General features: G+C 42.6%; 1 protein-coding gene across 9 annotated transcripts in view; it reads right to left on the bottom strand.

Annotated features, from left to right (window-relative positions):
- The window catches only part of Nt5c2 (5'-nucleotidase, cytosolic II), a 132,774-nt gene that overhangs the window by 56,796 nt on the left and 55,099 nt on the right, over nucleotides 1-20,879 (bottom strand). For 4 of the 9 annotated variants that reach the window (XM_037206322.1, XM_037206310.1, XM_037206312.1 and 1 more), the window contains exon 2: nucleotides 470-589. Coding sequence is in view for 2 of the 9 variants with exons in the window: in XM_028874677.2 (XP_028730510.1) it covers nucleotides 470-589 (120 nt within the window). In the remaining 7 variants the exon portion in view is untranslated. Of the gene's footprint in view, nucleotides 1-469; nucleotides 590-19,397; nucleotides 19,478-20,879 lie in introns of those variants that run through there. The other 5 variants (XM_037206326.1, XM_037206324.1, XM_037206316.1 and 2 more) reach the window with 3 other exon arrangements.

Here is a 20,879-nt window from a genome sequence, read left to right as displayed (position 1 = left end):
TCCTGGCTACTTGGAAGGCTGAGAATGGAGGAACACTTGAGCCTATGTATTCAAGGTCAACCTGGACATCACAGCAAGACCCTGTCTTTTAAAAAATAAAGAAACCTAGATAGAGTGCGGTATATCTATAATCATAGCACCTGGCAAGCTGAGGCAGGAGCATTGACACGAGTTCAATGACAGCCTGAGCTACGTGAGACTACCAAAAAGAAAGCGGAAAAGAAATTTCAATCCAATTAACTAGGAGCAATTTTCTAGCAGATAGACTTTGTTCAGGATTTTTGCTAGTAGCTATAAACAGCGGATGGTGTGCTATAGGTAAAAACCTGAATGTCACTAGCTTTGAACCACTAGTTATACGCTCTGTGATAAATTACTTAACATGTCTGTATATGAATTCCATCACCTGAAGCCTAAGAGTAGAAAGTAGAGACTTCCTAGAGGTGTTCTGAGGATGAAGCTATCTTACCGGTGATAGGCTTCTCGCCGATACTTTTTCAAGGCATGTTTATCCATGTTAGCAGGCACATCTGCTGCATTCTGTAATCGATCACTCCAGGAGGTTGTCATTTTATTTGAATGATGAATTCTAGAAGAGAAAATCAACAATTTAGTAGTTTGATATTGACACTGGTATACTAACATGCCATTTAAAAAATGTTTTAAAAACTGTAGCTGTACACCTTTTGCTGGGTGGTGGTGGTGGTGGTGGTGGTGGTGGTGGTGGTGGTGGTGGTGATGCACACCTTTAATCCTAGCACTCAGGAGGCAGAGACAGGAGGATTTCTGTGAATTTAAGGCCAGACTGGTCTATAGAGAGAGTTCCAGGATAGCCAGGGCTACATAGAGAAACCCAGTATCAAAAAAGAAAAAAAAAGTACAATTTTCATTGCATTAGAAAAAACATACATCAGGAACAGAGTAGAGAGCTGTGTATCTTTGCATTAAGTACTTTGACAGCTAGGCTATTCTTAGATTTTTACTTTCTTGAAGTTTTCACTTGTTCATTATTTACTGTTTTGTTTTTACTACTGCTAGAGATCAAACCCAAAGCTTCACACAACAAAGCATGTATTCTAAAACTGAGTTACACTCTTATTAAAATACCAATGTTTGTGAAAACATCTAGAATATAACAACCTAATATTTCCTTCATGAATCAGTACAGCTGTGTTATCTCCCACTCAGAGATCAGGCCAATAAACATTCCTTCACGGAGGGAAGACTTGGGCTTGCATGAAATCCACCACTCCTCAAGATTATATAATGAGATTAAGGGGTGAGCTTCTTCAGTGGCACAGATTTTTGTTGAGTACTGTACATAGAACTTTCCAATGGTATAGCTGCCTGAGAGTCTCTCATGAGACTAGACAGATCACAGGTCCTAGGAGAGAACATACTATTATTCTGCTAAATGAACATGGTATCAAGCCAACACATAGTGACTTATTGCTATAATCAGATTAGTGCATCTCTCAACCTTCATCAGAGGAACAACTTCTTGCAGCAGCTGGACATTAACATAGACCCCAAATGCTCCAAAGGACAAATAAAAGACTGTAAAGTGCTCAGCCCTATATGAGACACCTGTGTCGCAATCCTCCTCCCAAGGCTCAGGGAAGAGGGGAGGAAACACTGTAAGAATCAGAGCCAGTGGATAATAAGTCATATTTTCTGAACACAGCAAGACAGCTACACATATGGACTCAAAGAGGTTGTGACAGAACACACAAGCCGAAGCCAGATGTAATCCCAAATGGAGGAGGGAAATGGGTATGAAGTTCCATCTGATAACTTCTGGAAAAGGGAAAGTCACTTTTATATAAAAGAGTGGCCTTATAGCTGGTCAGTGCTGGCGCACGCCTTTAATCCCAGCATTTGGGAGGCAGAGGCAGGTGGATCTCTATAAGGCCAGTCTGATCTACAAAGCCAGGTCCAGGACTGCTGTGGGATGTCTTTCTGTATGCTTGAATATGTGTTGCTCCCATTGGCTAGTAAATAAAGCTGCACTGGTCTATGACAAGGCAGCTTAGAGGCAGTGGGAAATCCAAGCAAAGACATGGAGAGAAGAAAGAAGAGTAGGGAGAGACACCAGCCACCACCCAAGGAGCAGCAAGATGCCACGTGGCAAAACACAGATGAATAGAAATGGGTTAATTTAAGATGAAAGCGCTAGCTAGCAAGAAGCCTGCCTTAGGTCATAGAATTGTAAATAAGTGATTATTTTATAAGCAGCTACAGGATCATGGGGCTGGGCAGGACCAGAGAAACATTCCACTACACAGGACAGCCAAAGCTACACAGAGAGATCCTGTCTTGGAAAAAACAAAACAAAAAAAGAGGGTAACCTTAAGTAGGTGGACTATTCCATAGTGGAGAACCCACACCCAAAAGCATATAGACAGCACAAATTGGGCCTGATGGACTTAAGGAGGACACAAAGTTGGGTAGGTAGGGACAGTGAGGCAGCTGTACACGGTGGATCTGGAGGAGTGAGAGAAGGGGTGTGATTAAGAACAAAATAGGTTGATCGCAGTCCTTGGGGGAGGATTTGCCCTGGAGGAGGTGGGAATGGGGGGTAAGCTGGGGGTAAGGGGAGGGTGTGGGAGGGGGGAGAATAGGGGAACCCGTGGCTGATATGTAGAAATGAATGGTATTGTAAAATAAAATAAAATAAATAAAGAGAAAAAAAGAACAAAATATACTATATGAGATTCTGAAAGAATCTCTGTGTGTGTGTGTGTGTGTGTGTGTGTGTGTGTGTGTGTGTTTCAAGGCAGGGTTTCTCTGTGTAGCTCTGGCTGTCCTGGAACTTGCTCTGTTGACCAGGTTGCACATGAACTCAGAGATCCACCTGCCTCTGTCTCCCGAATGCATGCTGGAATTAAAAGTGTGCACCACCACCATCCAACAATAAAAAAAATATTATTTAAAATATTAAGACTGGCAAATCAAATGTTGGAAATAAAGAAACTATTAATTCTAATGCAATGCTGAGGAGAATAAAAATGCCACAAACTCTGGAAAACAATTTATCATTGTTCTAAAAAATTAAACATGTATCTACCATGTCTTAGCCTTTCTACTAGGTATCCAAGTAAAATTAAAATATACATCCATATAAAACTTATACATGAATATTCTTAAGAGTTTTATAAACCAAAAACTAGTAACAACCCAAATGTCTACCAACATTATGAATGGATAGTGATATATCTATATACTATAATACTACTGTGCAATAAAAATAAATGAACTAATTATACACAAAACATTAAAATGCAAGATAATGCCAAGGGTAAAGAGAAAAAGACTGCATGCTGCACAGGTGAGATGGCTCATCATGTTAAAGTCCTTGCCACCAAACCTGGGGACCTGAGGTCAAATCCCAGGACCTCATTGAGTGGAGGGGGGGAGGAGAATTGATTTCTGCAAACTGTCCTTTGACCTCCACATACTCACCCTGGCATGTGCAGCCACACACATAAATAAAATTGCAATAAAAAATATAAGACTGCAAGCTATATAATTACATTTACATGAAATACTAGAAAATGTTCACTAACCTCTAGTGAAGGTGTTACCCGGGGTTTCAGAAGGTAAAGAGGTATTAACACACCACCAACCCCAGGACTCAGCAGGATAAGGAACGAGAGTCTAACCTCAGCTACAGAACCAGACCCTGACTCAAAGAACAGAAAACAGAAAGGGGTCCAAGGGAACTTCCTGTGAGCAGGGGTATGTTCATTATCTTGGTTAGAATGGTTCTAACCAAGAGAACCATTATACATATCAAAAATTATACCCTAGCCAGGCGTGGTGGTACACGCCTGTTACCTCAGCACTTGGAAAATAGAGGCAGGAAGATCAGGAGTTCAAGGCCAGCTTCAGCTACACAGTGAGTTCCAGGCCAGCCTGAGTTATACAAAATATTGTCTCAAAAACAAAAATATGCCTGGAGGTGGTGGCACACACCTTTAATCCCAGCACTCAGGAGGCAGAGCCAAGCAGCTCTCTGCGAGTTCGAGGCCAACCTGGTCTACAGAGCGAGATCCAGGACAGGCACCAAAGCTACACAGAGAAACCCTGTCTAAAAAAAAAAAAAGTATATACTCTAAATACATATTTATTTATATTTCTATTTTATATTGTATTGTCACCCTTTTTAAAAAAAATCTTTATTTTATAGATATAGATGTTTTGCCTGCATGTGTCTTTATTCATAAAATAAACTATGTTTTAAAAATTGAGTCATTTTAAGTAATGTTGAGATCATATTCCACTTCACTCCATTCAGTGTAAATAATCCTTTGGTCCAGTGTATCCACACTGTATTCTCTATATACCCACTGGTCAGTTATTAAGTACCAGATCCACTATGTAAGCACAACAGTGCCTGTGTGCAAACAACCTTTATTTTACTTAACAATGACTACAAAACTAAAGAACAGCAATACTGGTGGTAATCCAGATATCTCAATAGGAATCAAGTCAAATGCTTCTTTTAAATGCAAGGAAGAGAAATCTCAACTTAAAGACAAACAGGGGAAATCCTGTATTAAAGTCTCTAAGATCTACAGAAAGAATCAATCCTCTTTGTGAGATTGTAAGGAAAAGCATTCACACCATGTATCTGAAGGTTACAGACACAGTGAAAAGTGCTTAGCTAAGACAGGTAAAAAGGCAAAGCCTAGTGGAGTGGAACACGTCTGTATCTTGGGAAGCTAAGGCAAAAGGATTGCTGAGGTTTAGGTCAACATTGGCTACAGAATGAGTCCAAAGTCAGCCTGGAATACATAGCATAGCCCTGTCTCAAAAAGCAAAGAAGGCTGGTGAAATGGCCCAATCAATCAACGGGCTTGCCACCACACTGAACAACCTGAGTTCTATTTCTGGGACCCACATGATGGAAGACAGAATTGACGCCCTAAAAGTTGACTTGCCCTCCATACATGTATGGTGTCAGCTGCATGCCCCCACACAAGCACATACATACAGAGCAAACCAAAGAAATCTAATTTAAAGAGATAGCTCAGAGGTTAAGAGCACTGGCTGCTCTTCCAGAAGTCCTAAGTTCAATTCCCAGCAACCACATGGTGGCTCACAACCATCTACAGTGGGTGTCTGGTGCCCTCTTCTGGCATAAAGGTGTATAAGCAGATAGAGGACTCATACACATAAAATAAAATCTAAAAATAATTAAAGATGCATAATAAATGAGCAAAAAATTAAAAACTACAACAAAATATTTTAAAAGTCAGAGAAAGAGAATATATATGCACACAGGGTTGAATGTTCAGATCAGTGAAAGAATGCACACTTAGCAAGTGCAAGACTCTAAGTTCAACCGTCAGGGGTAAAACATAGGAAAAACTAGAAAGGCACTAAATGTATGAATGTATAAGAAGACATAATACAAAGTTCATTACCACCTAGGCATTCACTTGGAGTCTAAATGTGCCTCCACCCCCCAAAAAATAGAAAACTACAAATAATGACAATAAAATTGAAAACAATGATTCTTTATCATCTGGCACACACAAAGACAGTTCAAGAAAGTATGCAAGCATTTTGTCACCTGTACAGAGTGTTAGGTTTTTGTTTTTTTATTACATTTGTTTTGTTTTGGGCTTTGGTTTTTCGAGGCAGGAATTCTCTATGTAGCGGTCCTGGCTGTCCTGGAACTCAGAGATTGGCCTGCCTCTGCCTCCAGGGCGCTCGGATTAAAGGCATGCACCACTACCACCACCTATCAGTTGCTACCATATCTTACCCCAACAACAAAACCTCCAAACCAAAAGACCCTCTATTAAACCTAATACTCGCCGGGTGATGATGGTACACACCTTTAATCCCAGCCCTTGAGAGGCAGAGGCAGGCATCTCTGTAAGTTCGAGGACAGCCTGGTCTACAGAGTGAGTTTCAGGACAGCTAGGGTTACACAGAGACATATAATATATATTATATAACAGAATAATTCTGTGCTATGTCATTAAATGTCCAGTTTGCAAAATAGTTTTATCTGGAAAGTAACAAGTGAAATGAATTTGTAATCATTTAAAATGTTATCATTTCATACTTTAAAAATATTTCATAGGCCACACATATACAGTGTCCCTTTGTGACTACCATCACCCTTCACCAAAGAAAGGAAGCATGGTGCTACAGCAGCTAGAAATAATAAATTAAAAACAAACAAACGGGTTGGGGATTTAGCTCAGTGGTAGAGATCTTGCCTAGCAAGCACAAGGCCCTGGGTTCCATCCTCAGCTCCAAACACAAACAAACAAACAAACAAACAAACAAACAAACAGGGCTGGAGATGGCTTAGTGGTTAAGAGCAATTGTAGCTCTTGCAGAGGACCCAGGTTCAATTCCCAGTCTCCCACATGATGGTTGTCAACCACCCATAACTCCAGTCTAGAAGATTCAATCTCTCTCTTGACCTCTTCAGGCACCAAGCTCATATGTAGTACACATACATTCATGCGTACAAAAATAAATAAGTCTAATAAAAATTTGATTTTAAAAAGCTTTATTTTGAAGCTGGGAGGTGGTGGCACACACCTTTGATCACAGTACTTGGGAGGCAGAGGCAGGCAGATCTCTGTGAGTTCAAGGCCAGCCTGGCCTACAGAGTGAGTTCAAAGACAGCCAAGGCTACATACACACAGAAACCCAGTCTTGAAAAACAAAACAAAACTTTATTTTGTATTAGAAATAAAAACTTGGAATTTACCAGTTTTTATAATCAACCACCTCTGAAAACACTGCTCTGAAATTAAAAATGAGAAGGGTAATTCTATGTAATCTCATCAGGTCCAGAGCTTATTTTGCTCTTAATACCTCTTTTATTTACATACATTAAAGTTTATATACTACCTATATAAAATAGGTAATTTTATGGAAAATGAAGTTAATGCTATACTTTCCACTTATATGCCTGTATTATACTGAGCAGCTGCATTTTATGCAGCCCTTGATTAGCGTTAACCTTTGATATATGACCAAGTAAAAGCCAAGAAAGCAAAGTGCTTACCCAGCTGATTTTATCATTATATTGTGCTTATGAGTCTCCCTTAATGTATCTGCAAATCAACTTATTTATAATACATTCCTGTAGCCAGAAGTTTTCCTGTGTCCCGCAGCTGCTAGGTCCCAAATAAACACACAGAGGCTTATATTAATTACAAACTGTTTGGTCTATGGCTCAGGCTTATTGCTAGCTAGCTCTGACATCTTAAATTAACCCATTTCTATTCATCTATATTTTGACATGTGGCCATGGCGTTACTGGTCTGCTGGCATCTTGTTCCTTGGGCAGTTGGATGACATCTACCCTGATTCCACCATTCTTCTCCCTGTCTCTCTGCTTGGATTTCCCGCCTGGCTCTTATCCTGTCTTACCATAGGCCAAAGCAGCTTTATTTATCAACCAACGGGAGCAACATATATTCACAGCATCTTTCTATAAAGACCATCCCACAGCACATTCCCTTAAAAACAAGGAAAATTAGATGTGAATTTTCTTTCATTAATTTACAAATACTGAAAAACTTCTCATATCTGTAATTAAAAGTATCACCTATGACTTAAAGAACACTTTGAAATAGTGTTATAACTTTTTAAAAATACACTATAGCTTTATCTTTGTTCTTACGAGTCTCTCTATAGTGTCCCTTGCTGGTCTCAAACTCTGGTCTGAACTTCCTGCTTCAGCCTGGAGCCTAAACTGGATGGACACGAACATCTTTTCCTCACCCTTGGAACTGAACCTTAGGCCATACCTGTACCAGGCATCACTCAACCCCAGACCTCTTTACTTTTGACTAGGCTGGGATTCCCTGACCCAGCTTCCCCATAAACTGGCTAAGCTTATTGCTTTTAAGGTATGTTATAGCCTTTGTTCCTTCTTATCACAAAAGTAACAAATAGAAGGAAATATACGTTTAAAGTACTTTAAGATGAAAGAATGCCAATTTTGCAGGAAAAAAACTCCTAAAAATTGTTGTATCAAAACCACTAAATCTCTCAATTTTGAATTGTCCAAATGCTCATGTCAAGTGGTATGGTGGGTCAAACCTATAATCTGAGAATTTGGGAGGTTAAGAATAGCATTATATCTGCAAATTGGAGGCCAACTTGGGTTACATAGTGAGTTCCAAACCAGCCCGGGCAACAGAGTGAGACCTTACTTCAAAAAGCAGGATTAAGGCTGACAAGATGGCTCAGTGGGTTAAAGGTACTTGGAAACAAGCCTGGCAACTTGAATTTGATTCCCAGAACCACATAAGGGTGGAAGAGAACTGGGTGCAAAGCTGTTCTCTGACCACATCTGTGTCATGGTATGCAGACCCACACACACACATCATGCCCATGAACACATAATTTACTATTATTATATTCTATGTGTAGGACTATATGGACTGCATGCGTGTCTATGTACCACAGACATGTCTGGTGCCCTCACAAGCCAGAAGAGGGTATCAGGTTCCCTGGACTGTGTTACAGGCGATAGTAAACCACCATGTGGGCACTAGGATCAAACCTATATTCTCTGGAAGAGCAGCCAGTGCACTGAACTGCTAAGCCATCTCTCAAGGCCCTCGTAACTTTTTAAAAAGCATGATCAACAGAGTGGGACCAGAGGCAGCTCCATGGAAAAGCACTTGCCTGGAACACTTATGGCCCTGTGTTCAATTCCAACATCATAAAAAATAAATTTAAAAAAATTTTTAAAATTGTAATTAAGTCATGACTAACAGCTTTTTGCACCCCCATGCCTTTTTTTTTTCTTTCTTTTTCTTTTCAGTGTTGGGGACTGAACCTTAGACCTGGAGTATGCTATGCAAAGCACTCTACCACTAACATCCTTTCATTCATTTCATTTTTTTAATCCATAGATAATCGTATCATTTGCCTCAAACTGTACAATAAATTGTTGTCAAAGCTAACATTCAAAAGACCTTTTTATCACAGGGGCCGGTGAGATGGCTCAATGGTTAAGAGCAACTGCTGCCCTTAACTACAGTTCTCAGTACCCACATCAGGCAGCTCTCTACCACCTGTGCTCTACTTTAAGGGGCATGATGCCCTCTTCAACTGCACATACATACACACAAACATACACACACACACACACACACACACATTCGCACACTTTTTAAATAAAGAGTCTGCACACCAAAAGGATGGTTAACGAATTCCAAAAAGTGGAGTAGGATGGGAACACTACTCATATTTTTGCATATAACACTTCCAAATGCTAAGTATGCCTTTGATCAGTCTCTCGGTGCCTGTCTCTGTCTCTTTCTTTCAACTCTAAGCCCTATAATGCACTATCTCAAGCATCATGCACAGTAAACTTAATACATAGACAGAAATACATGCACCCCTCCCATATACAGGCATAGTAGTTCATACCCATAATACCAGCATTCTGGAGATTGAGGCAGGAAGATTGCCAAAGTTCAAGAGCTACACAGTGAATTCCAGAATAGCTTGATTTACAGTGGAAGATCCTGTTTCTAACAGCTGTCTCAACACACACACACACACAATGCACACATGCAAATACGTGAAGTAAATAAACTGCTAAACCTCTACATTTCAAGCTCTGTGTTTCAAAAGCTAATTTGTGTACAAGCCCAAAAATACTGCCCAAGTTCCTTTTAATGCTCTAAATGAACTGTAAATTTCTTACGATTGATTCACAAATGTGTACGAATCCTGGCTTGATTAATGTAATAATATTTTGCTAACCTTTCAACACCAGGCTTTAGAACAAAAGAGTCCTTGTTCTCTGGTGGAAAAATAACAAAGCTGAGAGGCTGTGTCAAGTGAGAAATGCAGTACCTATTGCCTTGACAATTTGTTTCTCTGTTTCAAGCAACAGCCTTCTCCTATCTGTACTCTGAAATTCTAATTGGAAACACAAAGTTAGTCGGGTATATTGGCCTTTAGTAACTGCAAGAAGATAGGGAATTCAAGGCCAACCATGGATTCATAGCAAGTTTGAGGCCAGCCTGGAATACATGAGACTCCGTCTCCAAAAGAGGAGAAGTATAAGGTGTGAAGAGCAGTGGCTGACATGCAGAAGTGCTTAATTTATAATGCTCAAACCTACAGTATTTTAATACATAAGGCCTCTGCACAGGGCACTTCATGCTTAGGAAAATGTACAGCTAATTTCTACTTTCAGGCCCCAAAGTTCACAATCCCCATCACATGCCAAAGGTTCTCACCATATTATAAATTTCCTAAGTCAATTTAAGTATATTAAATTTAATCTACGATCCACAGACAGAACTATTTTAAGAATTCATTCATAAAATCTACCTCAAAAGGAAACCAGAGGCAGGAAGAGAGCTCAGTCAACAGAGTGCTTGCCTCCAGAGCATGACCTGAGTTGAATTACTAGATCCCACTGGACAGAGCCCAACAAGAGACCCTGTTACAAAGGAGGTAGACGGCGTTTCTGAAAATGACACCCTAACTTGTCTTCTGACCTCCACAAGCTCATACATACACAAAAATAAATATAAATTTAATAAACACAAAACACAAAAATAAAATAGGACTGGGGTGCAGGTCAGTTAGCAGAATGATTATCTAGCAAGCATGAGGCCTTGGGTTCTAACCCCAGCACCACATAAATTGGGTGTGGTGATGTATGCCTTCAATCGGCACTCAGGGTGGAAGAATGTTTAGAAAATCAAAGTCCTCTTCAGCTGCTTAGGGAGTTCCCAGCCAACCTGGACTGCATGAAACCTTGTCATAATAAGTAAGTAAATGGTGTATAAGTCAATGGTAGAGCATGTGCTCATTTCCCATGCACAACCTGGGAAGTTCAGTCTCCAACACTGCAAAATAATAATAATAATAATAATAATAATAATAATAATAATAATAATAAATTGGGGGCTGAGGATGCAGAGTTAGTAGAGTGCTTGCCTTGCATTCACAGAAGCCCTGTGTCCCATAAGCCATACCAGGGATAGTGGTGCAGCCTGTAATCCCACCACTCAGAGGTAGAGGCAAGAAATTTTAGGTCATCCTCAGCTATGTAGAGTGTGAAGATAGCCTGGGTTAGATGAGACTCTGTCTCAATATAATATTAATAAGATAAATAAAAATAAATCAAAACTTTTACATTCCACATTCTACATGTTAAGATATAATGAAACCCACCCTGTCTGTACCAGCTTCCCGTGATTTTAGGACAAACACCGTGGTGGAAAGAGAATGTACAGAACAGGTGCTGCTTGAGCGCCATGTTAAAGACAGACAAGGCAGGAAAAGAACAGCATTGCCTATAAATTAAGAAAGGAAAATTGCTGGGGCTTATACAGGGACACTTGGCTCAGCCTGGGAGGAGGGGACTGGACCTGCCTGGACTGAGTCTACCAGGTTGAACTCAATCCTCGGGGGAGTCTTTGCCCTGGAGGAGATGGGAATGGGGGGTGGGCTGGAGGGAAGGCAGGGGTGGGGGATGGGAGGGGGGAGAGAACAAGGGAATCCGTGGCTGATATGTAAAATTAAATTTAATAAATAAATTTAAAAAATGAAAAAAAAGAAAGGAAAATTGACAAAACTTTAAAAAAGACAACCAAGATAAAGAGGAAAAAACAGTCGATAGCTGTATTAACATTTCATTTATTCCAAACACAATACATTTAACCTAAATCTAAACATATGGAGATTACTGAACAAACCCAAACTGAAAGACATTCAACAAAACTAAGCTATATTCAAAATATATCAACATCAAGAAAACAATCAAAATGCTGGAGAGTTGTACCTCGAAAGTAAATAAAGGGAGGCTCAGTGGCAGAGTCTAAAGCCCTAGGTTCAATTTGGTGCGTGTGCGAGTACACACACACAAACTAAAGGGTATGAAGAACAATTAATTACTAAATCCTGGACTAGGAGCCAAAGCAGGGCCAGGCAGGGGTGGCGCACACCTTTAATCCCAGCACTTGGGAGACAGAGCCAGGCGGATCTCTGTGAGTTCAAGGCCAGCCTGGGCTACAGAGCAAGATCCAGGACAGGCACCAAAACTACAGAGAAACCTTGTCTCCGGAAGAAAAAAGAAGAAGAAGCAAAAGCAGAACAGAATTGTCAACCTGGAAAGTACAGTGGGAACGTGATTCAAAAAACAAAAATCAGACAACACCCCCAATGCCAAAAAGTTCCAAACCAGTACTAGATATGAGAATTCACCATAAAGGCCATTACTAGGACACCTAAGTTTTGAGTATTATGTTTGTTTAGTTTTCTGTGTTGAGGCTCAAAGCCAGGACTTTATGCATACCAAGCAAACCCTCTACCACGGAGCTGTACGTAATTGCAGCACCAAGAAATTTTCAACATTAGCTGAAAATTAGGTAGTAATGTTACACTCATCTTTAAAATTTTTATTTATGTGTACGGATGTTTTATTTGCATATATGTCTGCACCATATGCATCATTAATACCTGAAGAGGTGAGAAGAGTATATCAGATCCATTAGAACTAGAGTTAGAGATAGTTGCATGCAAACATATAGGTGCTAGGAACTGAACCCAGGTTCTCTGGAAGAACCACTGGTACTCTTAACCAAGGAGCCATCTCTCCAGTCCAATGTCACACTACATTTTAAAGTGATAACAGTATTGTAGTTTTGTAGGGCAGTCTTCTTATGTTATTCAAATCAAAATTTTCAAGAGTGAAATGTCTTTCTACTTATAATTTATTTTTAAGTGGTTCTAGATTTAAAACATTGTATGTAGAGCCAAAGAGATAGCTCAGCAGTAATGGCAAGGGATCTGCTACCAGGCATGACAACCTAAACTGGATCCTCAGAACCTACACAGTTGAAGAAGAGACCTCTACACACACACACACCCAGTGGCACACATGCACCTCCCTCTCACATACAAAATAAATAAATGTAAAAAAAAAAGTTTAAATTATATGCAAAAACATAAAGTAAGATGGCCAATGTTAATTACTGGTAAATCTAGGTGAAAGATAAAAGAATTCATTATACCATCAGTGTAATTTTCTATAGAATTAAAATTTTCAAATGAAAGTTTGGGATAAACATGTAAAGCTGATGCACAAGAGAAAAAATGAAAACCACACAGGCGCTATTCACAGCACCACAAGTGAAAGGGGGTCCAGGAATCGGTGCTGGAAGCTGGCGCAGTGACACTCACTCTGCTCCCAGGACTTGGGGGACAGAGGAAGAAGGGACAGGAGTTCAAGGTCATCTGTGCCAGGCTGGGTCCTTAAGAGTCTGTCTCAAAACAAAACACACAACAAAACAACAATCAACCACAGAAAACTGAGTAAGCTGCCCTAGAAGAGGGGCATAGTGGCACTCCTGGAATGCCAGCACTTGGAAGGCAAAGACAGGAGGGTCACCTGGAATTGGAGGCCAGCCATGAGGGTCACTTCACACGAGAGGCAGGCTACTTTACATGGTGAATTCCAGACTGGCTTGAGTTCAATCTCTGGGTCCTGCATGGTGGAAGAAGAGAACTAATAACCACAAGTTGTCCTCTGTTCTGTGTATACAAAGGCATGTTCCTGCATGTGCATGCCTGTGGGTGTGTGCTTACACGCAGTAAATAAAATTTAATCAAAAAACAAAACAGAACAAGAGTGTAAAAAGGGAGGGAGAGAAGAAAAACAATTGTATTGCATTTATTTATCGTGGGAGGGGGCACATTTGTGCCACAGGATGCATACGGACCTTGGAGGATAACTTGTGGAAGTTGATTCTCTCCTCTCATCATGTGGACCACAGAGATTAAACTCAGGATGTCAGGCTTGCAAGGCTACTGTCTTTACCTGCTGAGCCATCTCTCTGGCCCAAGGGAAGAAAATTTATAAAATGAGTCTGGTGGCAAAGGCCTATAATCCCAGCTATTCTGGAGGCAGGCAGACTTTAAGTTTAAGGCTGGCCTGGGCTACAGGGCAATTTCTAGACCAGCCTGGACAACTTATGAAAAACTTTATTAAAATAAAATGTTTGGAGTGGGGGAAAGGCTGAAAATATATTCAGTGGTAGAACCCTTGCCTAGCATGCACAAGGTTCCCAGTACCACAATAAGACACATACATCAATATATCAGATGTTCCATCAAAGTAAAACAAGGAACTTAAAAACACATATTTCCCCGTAAAAGCCATAGACTATCTAACAAAACCCCAGTACCAGGTATAGGCAACTTCCTTTAAAATTGTCAGGGGTGGGGCTGGAAAGATGGCTCAGCAGTTAAGAGCACTGGCTGTTCTTCCAGAGGTCCTGAGTTCAATTCCCAGCACCCACATGGTGGCTCACAACCATTTATAGTGGGATCTGATGCCCTCTTCTGGCATGCATGTATACATGCAAGTAGAGCACTCCTATACATAAAATACATAAATAAATCTTAAAGTTGTCAGGGAAGCCCAAGAGACCACAAGAATAAAGTAAGCTATTGTCAAGGCCCTTGATAGCCTCCCAAAAACTGAAGTAAGACCCTATTGGTGAAGACACACACTCAATTCTTGGAAGAATTGAGATGGAAATGACCTATCAGTCTCCTCCCCAAGGACTAGCTCTCAGAGTATCTGAAGACATATGCAAGCTGCCAAGAAAAAAAAGCAATCAACAGTCCTAACAAACTGTAGTGCCTAGGAACCACAACGGCAAGATATCCCTAAAGATGTACTAACGGCATTTATATCCAACTGGACTTCTGGCCACTCAACAGAGGGAATTCATTCTTGGCACTATAATCCTAGCTGGCTGGTTGTAGCTGGTGAGGACAAGGGACCTAGAGGAGAACCTACAACTGCCACTTCCCCAAACACTGTAATTTCTAACTGCATTCTAAACACCTGCAAGCACAGCTCTCACCCTCTTCAAGGAAAGCCACCACTACAGAAAGTCACAGAAACTGGTCAAAATGCAGGAAACAACACAATGAGGGGGTTCAGCCCAACTGACAGATCCACAACACAGCCCACACCTAAGGCTCAGAGGACATTTTGGACGAAGAGGGAATTCTAAGAGCCAAAGGACCCTGATGTTTGCTGTGAGACAGTGTCTTTTATATGTGACGGGAAAGCTGCACCCATGAACACTCAACAATATGGCTGCTAAACAGGACCTGAAAAATATCACTACCAACTGACATGCCAACATGGATGGGTGAAATCTCTCTAGGCCTCACTCCAATATAAAGTGCTACAGGGAATTTATGGTTGCTAAGAGAGTCAGAATCAATATTCTCTAGGGATGAGCTCCCTGACAGGTCATTCAACCAAGCAGTCAGCTCTGCCACATACAGATACGAGCAATACTAAATGAACTCATTGTTATATTTATAAATTTGTATGCACACATATATGAAACAATAATAAACAATAAGAAACTATGAATTTGAAAAAGGGGGTACAATGGAAGAATTGAGGGGGTTATAGTAGGAAGATTATATATACAGTACTCATAAAATTCTCAACAAAAAAAGAAACTAGTTAAATAAATTATTACACTTCAAAAAAATGTACATTCCACTGGTCGTTTCATATGAAAGCATGCTAACACTTAAAATGCTTGTTTGTTTTTTGAGACAGGGTCTCATGAATCCTAGGCTGGCCTTGAACTCCATTTGTAGCCAATGACCTTAAGGCCCTGATCTTCCTGCTTTCACCATCGCTGGCCTCACTTTTTTTTTTTTTTTTTTTTAAGACATTAAGTTTCAGGTGCCAGATTTCCCAAGTAGATCCTGTCACATGAGCTCTTTCATGTGACATTCCTTGTAATGGTTCCCAGCCAGCAAAGACACACAAATGGTAGAACAAAAAGCTCATTAGTCTCCAAATCAACTTCATCTCTCTGATCCTGTATTCAAAATAAAAAGGGGGAGGATTTTTGTTATCCTGCTACTAGGGGTTTTTCTGTTAGTGCTATTGGTTTTTTGTTATTTTGTTGCTAGTTATCTTCTGAAAACTTTGGCAACCAATCACTATAGGATGTAATCAAATTTCAATCAAAAAAGCTATATAAAATAGGCATGCTGGATTTCTTTCTCCTGTAATCCCAGCCCTGCAGAGGCTGAAGCAAGAGACTAGAAAGTTGAAGGCCAGCCTGAACTACTGAGTTCCAGACCTGCTTAACATACAGAGAAGACCCCATTTCAAACTCTCTTCACTTACACCCCTCAAAAATAAATCACTTAAGACTTAGCGGGCCTGGAGGGATAGCTCAGTGGTTAAGCACATTTGTTGCTCTTTGGGAGAACCTGAGTTCAATTCCCAGCTCCCACATGGTGGTTCACAACCATATGCAACTCCAATTCCAGATTCAATGCCTTCTTTTGATATTGATAAGAACAAGGCACACAAGTAGTAAATACTCAGGCAAATACTCACACATAAAATACAGTAAATCTAATATAAAAAAATACTTAGTGGGTCAAATGACAAGATTTTAATACACCATGACAATCTTCTACCAACTTCATCAAATGAAATTAACTTCCTTAGGTTTGAACCTAAAAAACTCAACCCAAACCAAATAAATAAATGAATAAATGGTTCTTTTTATTCACTCTGCTGCAGCTGCAAAGAATCCAAGCTCTTTACATCTTGTAAAGAGCTTACCAGAACATTCTGGCTTTATCTCATACTACTGCCCTTAAAATGTATATAAGGCTGTCTCCTGGCTGAAAGTACTGTTTTTACTACTTACATGTCACTTAACATATGCCTTGTGATAGTTAATGTTTCGTGTTAGTAGGTGTTGTCTTAAAAGCTAAAAACATCACACCAACAAACATTTACTGAAAGCATGTGTGCCAGGCAGTGCATAAAAGCCTGTTACAAAACATCCACAAAGAAAAGGTAGATGAGGTCCCTAGAAATGTAGACAGCCCAGGAGCAGTATGTACACAGCAAGCATCCCTAAATAAAACTGAGATCACCCATAGTAGCTCGTTTTACAATCCAAGCCTTTGAGAAGCTTATACAGGTCAACTACTGCTTGCTAGTCTGGGTCCAGCCCAGGCTACAAAGTGAGACCTTATCTCACAAAGCTAGAAACAAAAACCGTTAAACATAAATACCATGATAAGATTTAGGCAGGCTGTTTTTCGTTCTGCTTCCAGTGAGTTAAGCCTTTTGGGAAGAGTGAAACAGTAACATACAACACCCCCCCCATCCCACCCCCGTTTTTCAAGCCCAGGCAAGCATGGCGGCTCATGCCTATAATCCCAGCACTTTGGAGAGCTGAGGTAGAAGGATCCCAAATTGGAGGCCAGCCTAAACTACACAGCCAATTCAAGGTGCATGGGTGGGTCCTGGACCAGGGGGAGAGGGGAACAAGATGTGCAGCTTAATGAGGCTCTATCTCAAAGTAAAATAAAAACGGACTGGGATGTAGTTCAATAGTAGACTGCTATGCCTAGCCTAAGCTTGGCCTCCAGCTCAGTTCCCAGTGGAGAGATCTTAGACACTTTTTAAAAAATTTTTGGGTTTTGCTGTTGTTGTTTGAGACAGGGTCTCTAGCAGCCCTGAACTTGCTAGGTAGACCATGCTGGCCTTGAACACAGAGATCCACCTGCCTCTGCCTCTGCCTCTACAGTGTACCACCACACCAAATTGAGAGCCTACAGTTTAGACACAGGCCAAGGGTGTGTGCTCCAGTGCTCCGAGGGCTGAAGCAGGATTTTTAGGACAACCTGGAATGCACAGCAAGACCCTGTCTCATGGAAACCCCAAATAAAAAACAGCTTTTTCTAAATACCGTGTTTTGCGCACTACTTTCCTCATACAACAGAGTGTCTTGTCACATAAAAGCACACTCCTCCTCCTGACAGTCCCCATAAGAAAGAAAACCTGGCTTTCTTCAGGAGCATGTGTGTCATCTAGTAAGGCCAGCAGGCACTCTAAGTATCTGTATTAATCTTCTTGAAGTTATAAACTTCTGGCTGACTGTACATTTTCATAGAACAGAACCTTGAAGGACATCATCTTATTTTACAGATTAGCTGGTTCTGAATTCTAAGTTGAGAATAATGCAACAACCAATACTACTGTATTTGGTTTTTGCTTTCGTTGAGCTTTATGGTAAAAGTGAAGCAATAAAACTATTTTTCAAGCCCAGGCAAGGTGGAACAAGCCTGTTAACAAGCCTGCACTTGGGGAAGCTGAGAGAGAAAGATCCCAAGTTCGAAGCCATTAGGGGACACAGCCGGTTTAAGGCCCCCAGAATAGGCTTATGCTATAATGGAAATGCTCTTAGAAAGTATGTGTGGTAGCACCGATCCAAGTATCAACGGCCCAGCATAATCAATTTGCCACTGCAAGGCACCCTCAAAGCATTTATTTCAACTTCTAACTCGCTGGCTTCTTGAACTGAACCTCCAAGCCCAGATGTCTTCATTTGGATAAATTCTTAAGTATTGGTGGAATATGCTAAGGCGACTGCAGGAAAGACCTGAAGCCTCTCCTGTAGTCACTACGTCTACCATAAATGGCACTGTTTTACCATCTTCACAAGCCGGCTAAAGGAATTTGCATCCCTTAAGAAAAAATTAAGTCTATGGTCATTATGAAACAATGTGCGGATGGGCGTGCGCAGAGACGTGGTGGAGCACACGCAACCGTGTTTAGTGACTAGTCATTTCAGAGCGCTGTATTGGAGCACAGCCCTCAACCACCCAGGCTGTGTAACAACTCCGACACAAACCTTCACCTACTGCTTTTAAAAGCGGCGGCCGGGCAAAGCCAACCGCCCAAAACGTTATTCTTATAACAGGCCCCATGTCGGCACATCGCCCTGCAGGGCTTCAGGGGCCCCCCGGAAAAAAAGGCAAGGGACAGACTGTCCCCAAACGTCTTTGGGGGCGACTTGTGAGCTTTCCAGGAAGTGCCGCACACCACAAAACTGGCTCGCGGGCCATCCCGCGGGCAGGTCCAAACCCCGCCAGGCTCGCAGCCCCCGGGAGAAGCCCCGCGCCCGCCCCACGAGAACTGAGACCAGGCTGCCCGCGGAGAGAGACCAGGGGGACCGAGAGCCGCGTCGGCCCGCTCCGCGAGAAAGGCGGGGTCCCAGCGAGCCGGCGCTGGAGAAACAATGGCGCGAGCGTGACGTGGGCCGGGGGCGTCGCCGCCGCGCGGGGAAGGGGCTGCGGCGGGGCGGGGGCGGCCGGGGCCAGGGGCGTGCGCCACCCCGGGGTGCTGAGGCCGGGCGCGCGAGCGGATCCGGGCCCGGGTAGGGGCCCTGAGGAAAGGGACGCCCCAGGCGGGCGGCAGGGGCCGCGGGGTCGCGCGCTCAGCCGCGCATCCTCCCCAGCCCGCTCGCTCGCCGCTCGCCCGCTCCAATCCCCCTCCCGCCCGCCGCGGGTGCCGCCGCACTCACCGGCCCCGCCGCACCGCAGCAATCCTAGCGCGCAACTGCCGCAGCCGCCTCGGCGCGCGCCCTCCCCGCCCCCGCCGCCCCGGCGCCGCCCCCTGCTCGCGCCCGGCCAGGGACCGGCGCTCTGTTCCGTTCTCGGGCTCTGCCGCAAAAGCCGGCCGCGGCGATGCTCTCTGGAGGGTGGACCCGCCTCAGCCCCTCACGGGGCTCGAGGAACTTCCCAGCACAGAACCCCGGTGCTTCTGAGCTCTGGGGTGATGCATGTCAAGAACCCAACCATTTCCTTTGGAGAAGCACCGCTTGGCGTGTTGCCTGCGCCCTTCCGCAGAGGGCTGGCTACTCCGCCCCCACCTAAGGTGACCCCGCCTACTCTGCGGGAGGCTTTCCCTGAGGTGAAAGGAAGTGTCCCTTAGTAGTTCTAGCTGCGGAGTCTTGTAGACAAATGAACCTGAGGGCCTCCCTGGCCAGACCCTCTCTAGAGACCCTTGAACTCAACTCGGCGGTAACCAGAAAGGACCAGCTTTGGGATTCATCAGAATGAGTTCAAATCCTAGTTTCACTACTTACCAACTGAGTGAACTTGGCCGAGGAATGTGACTACACACAATAAACTCATTGGTTACTATACTGATAGAATGAGATAATACACGATTCCAGGCTTAGTTCTGGCTCGTGGTGAACAAAGAGTAGTAGTTGTGTAGACTCCCATTACTGCACTTCACCACAAGAAGAGCCATCAAAGACAGACAGCCCACTACGTCCAGAACACCGAATTCCTTAGTCTGGGCAGCACTGGAGTTCCATCTCAAAGACCAAGTTCTAGCCCTGGAGGCCTTTGAGAACAAACTGACCTCAGTGGAGCCTGGACTTTGCCCAAAGGCTTCTCTGAGTTGGGGATACTTGATCTCTTCCATTGTTCCCCCCCCCCATCCTAATTCTGAGGATCTGTCTTTCTCCTCAGGCACTTGGCTGATTTGATTGTGAGACCTTTAAACGGCATCGTCCAAAGTTTCTGTAAGGACACCATAATCAAGCAGGACTGTGGCTTCCACTTTGTAACCGAGCCTAGTGTTTGTGCAGTAAAGTTCTTGGTGCATACTGAGTGTGGTGCCTGGCTGAAGTCCTAGCTGCTGGAGAGATGGGACCCAGGCATGAGGATTGCCAGAGCTCATTATGATGCTAACCTGAGCAACATAATGAAAGAAAGAAAAAAGAAGAGGGAGAAAGGAAGCAAAGGAGCCAGAGGGAAAAAGCGAGGAAAGCAGGGGGGAAAGAGAAGAAAAGGAAAAAAGAGACGTTCTTGGCAGACACACTTCTGACTCATATTAAACGTTCAGTCAACTTGAACAGCCAAGTCCTTTTGGTAAGGGTTCCACTACGGCTTTCACCTACCCCTCCTGGGTTTTTCACACTGGACTAGGTCAGCTGAGGATAAACCCTGGACCTTTCACCTACTAGACTTTTCAAAGTGGAAAATGATATAAA

This window comes from Peromyscus leucopus, chromosome 1, assembly GCF_004664715.2.
Source record: "Peromyscus leucopus breed LL Stock chromosome 1, UCI_PerLeu_2.1, whole genome shotgun sequence".
Taxonomy (NCBI): Eukaryota; Metazoa; Chordata; class Mammalia; order Rodentia; family Cricetidae; genus Peromyscus; species Peromyscus leucopus.
Note: the sequence above shows the minus strand (reverse complement) of the source record. Positions and strands in the feature narration are given on the sequence as shown.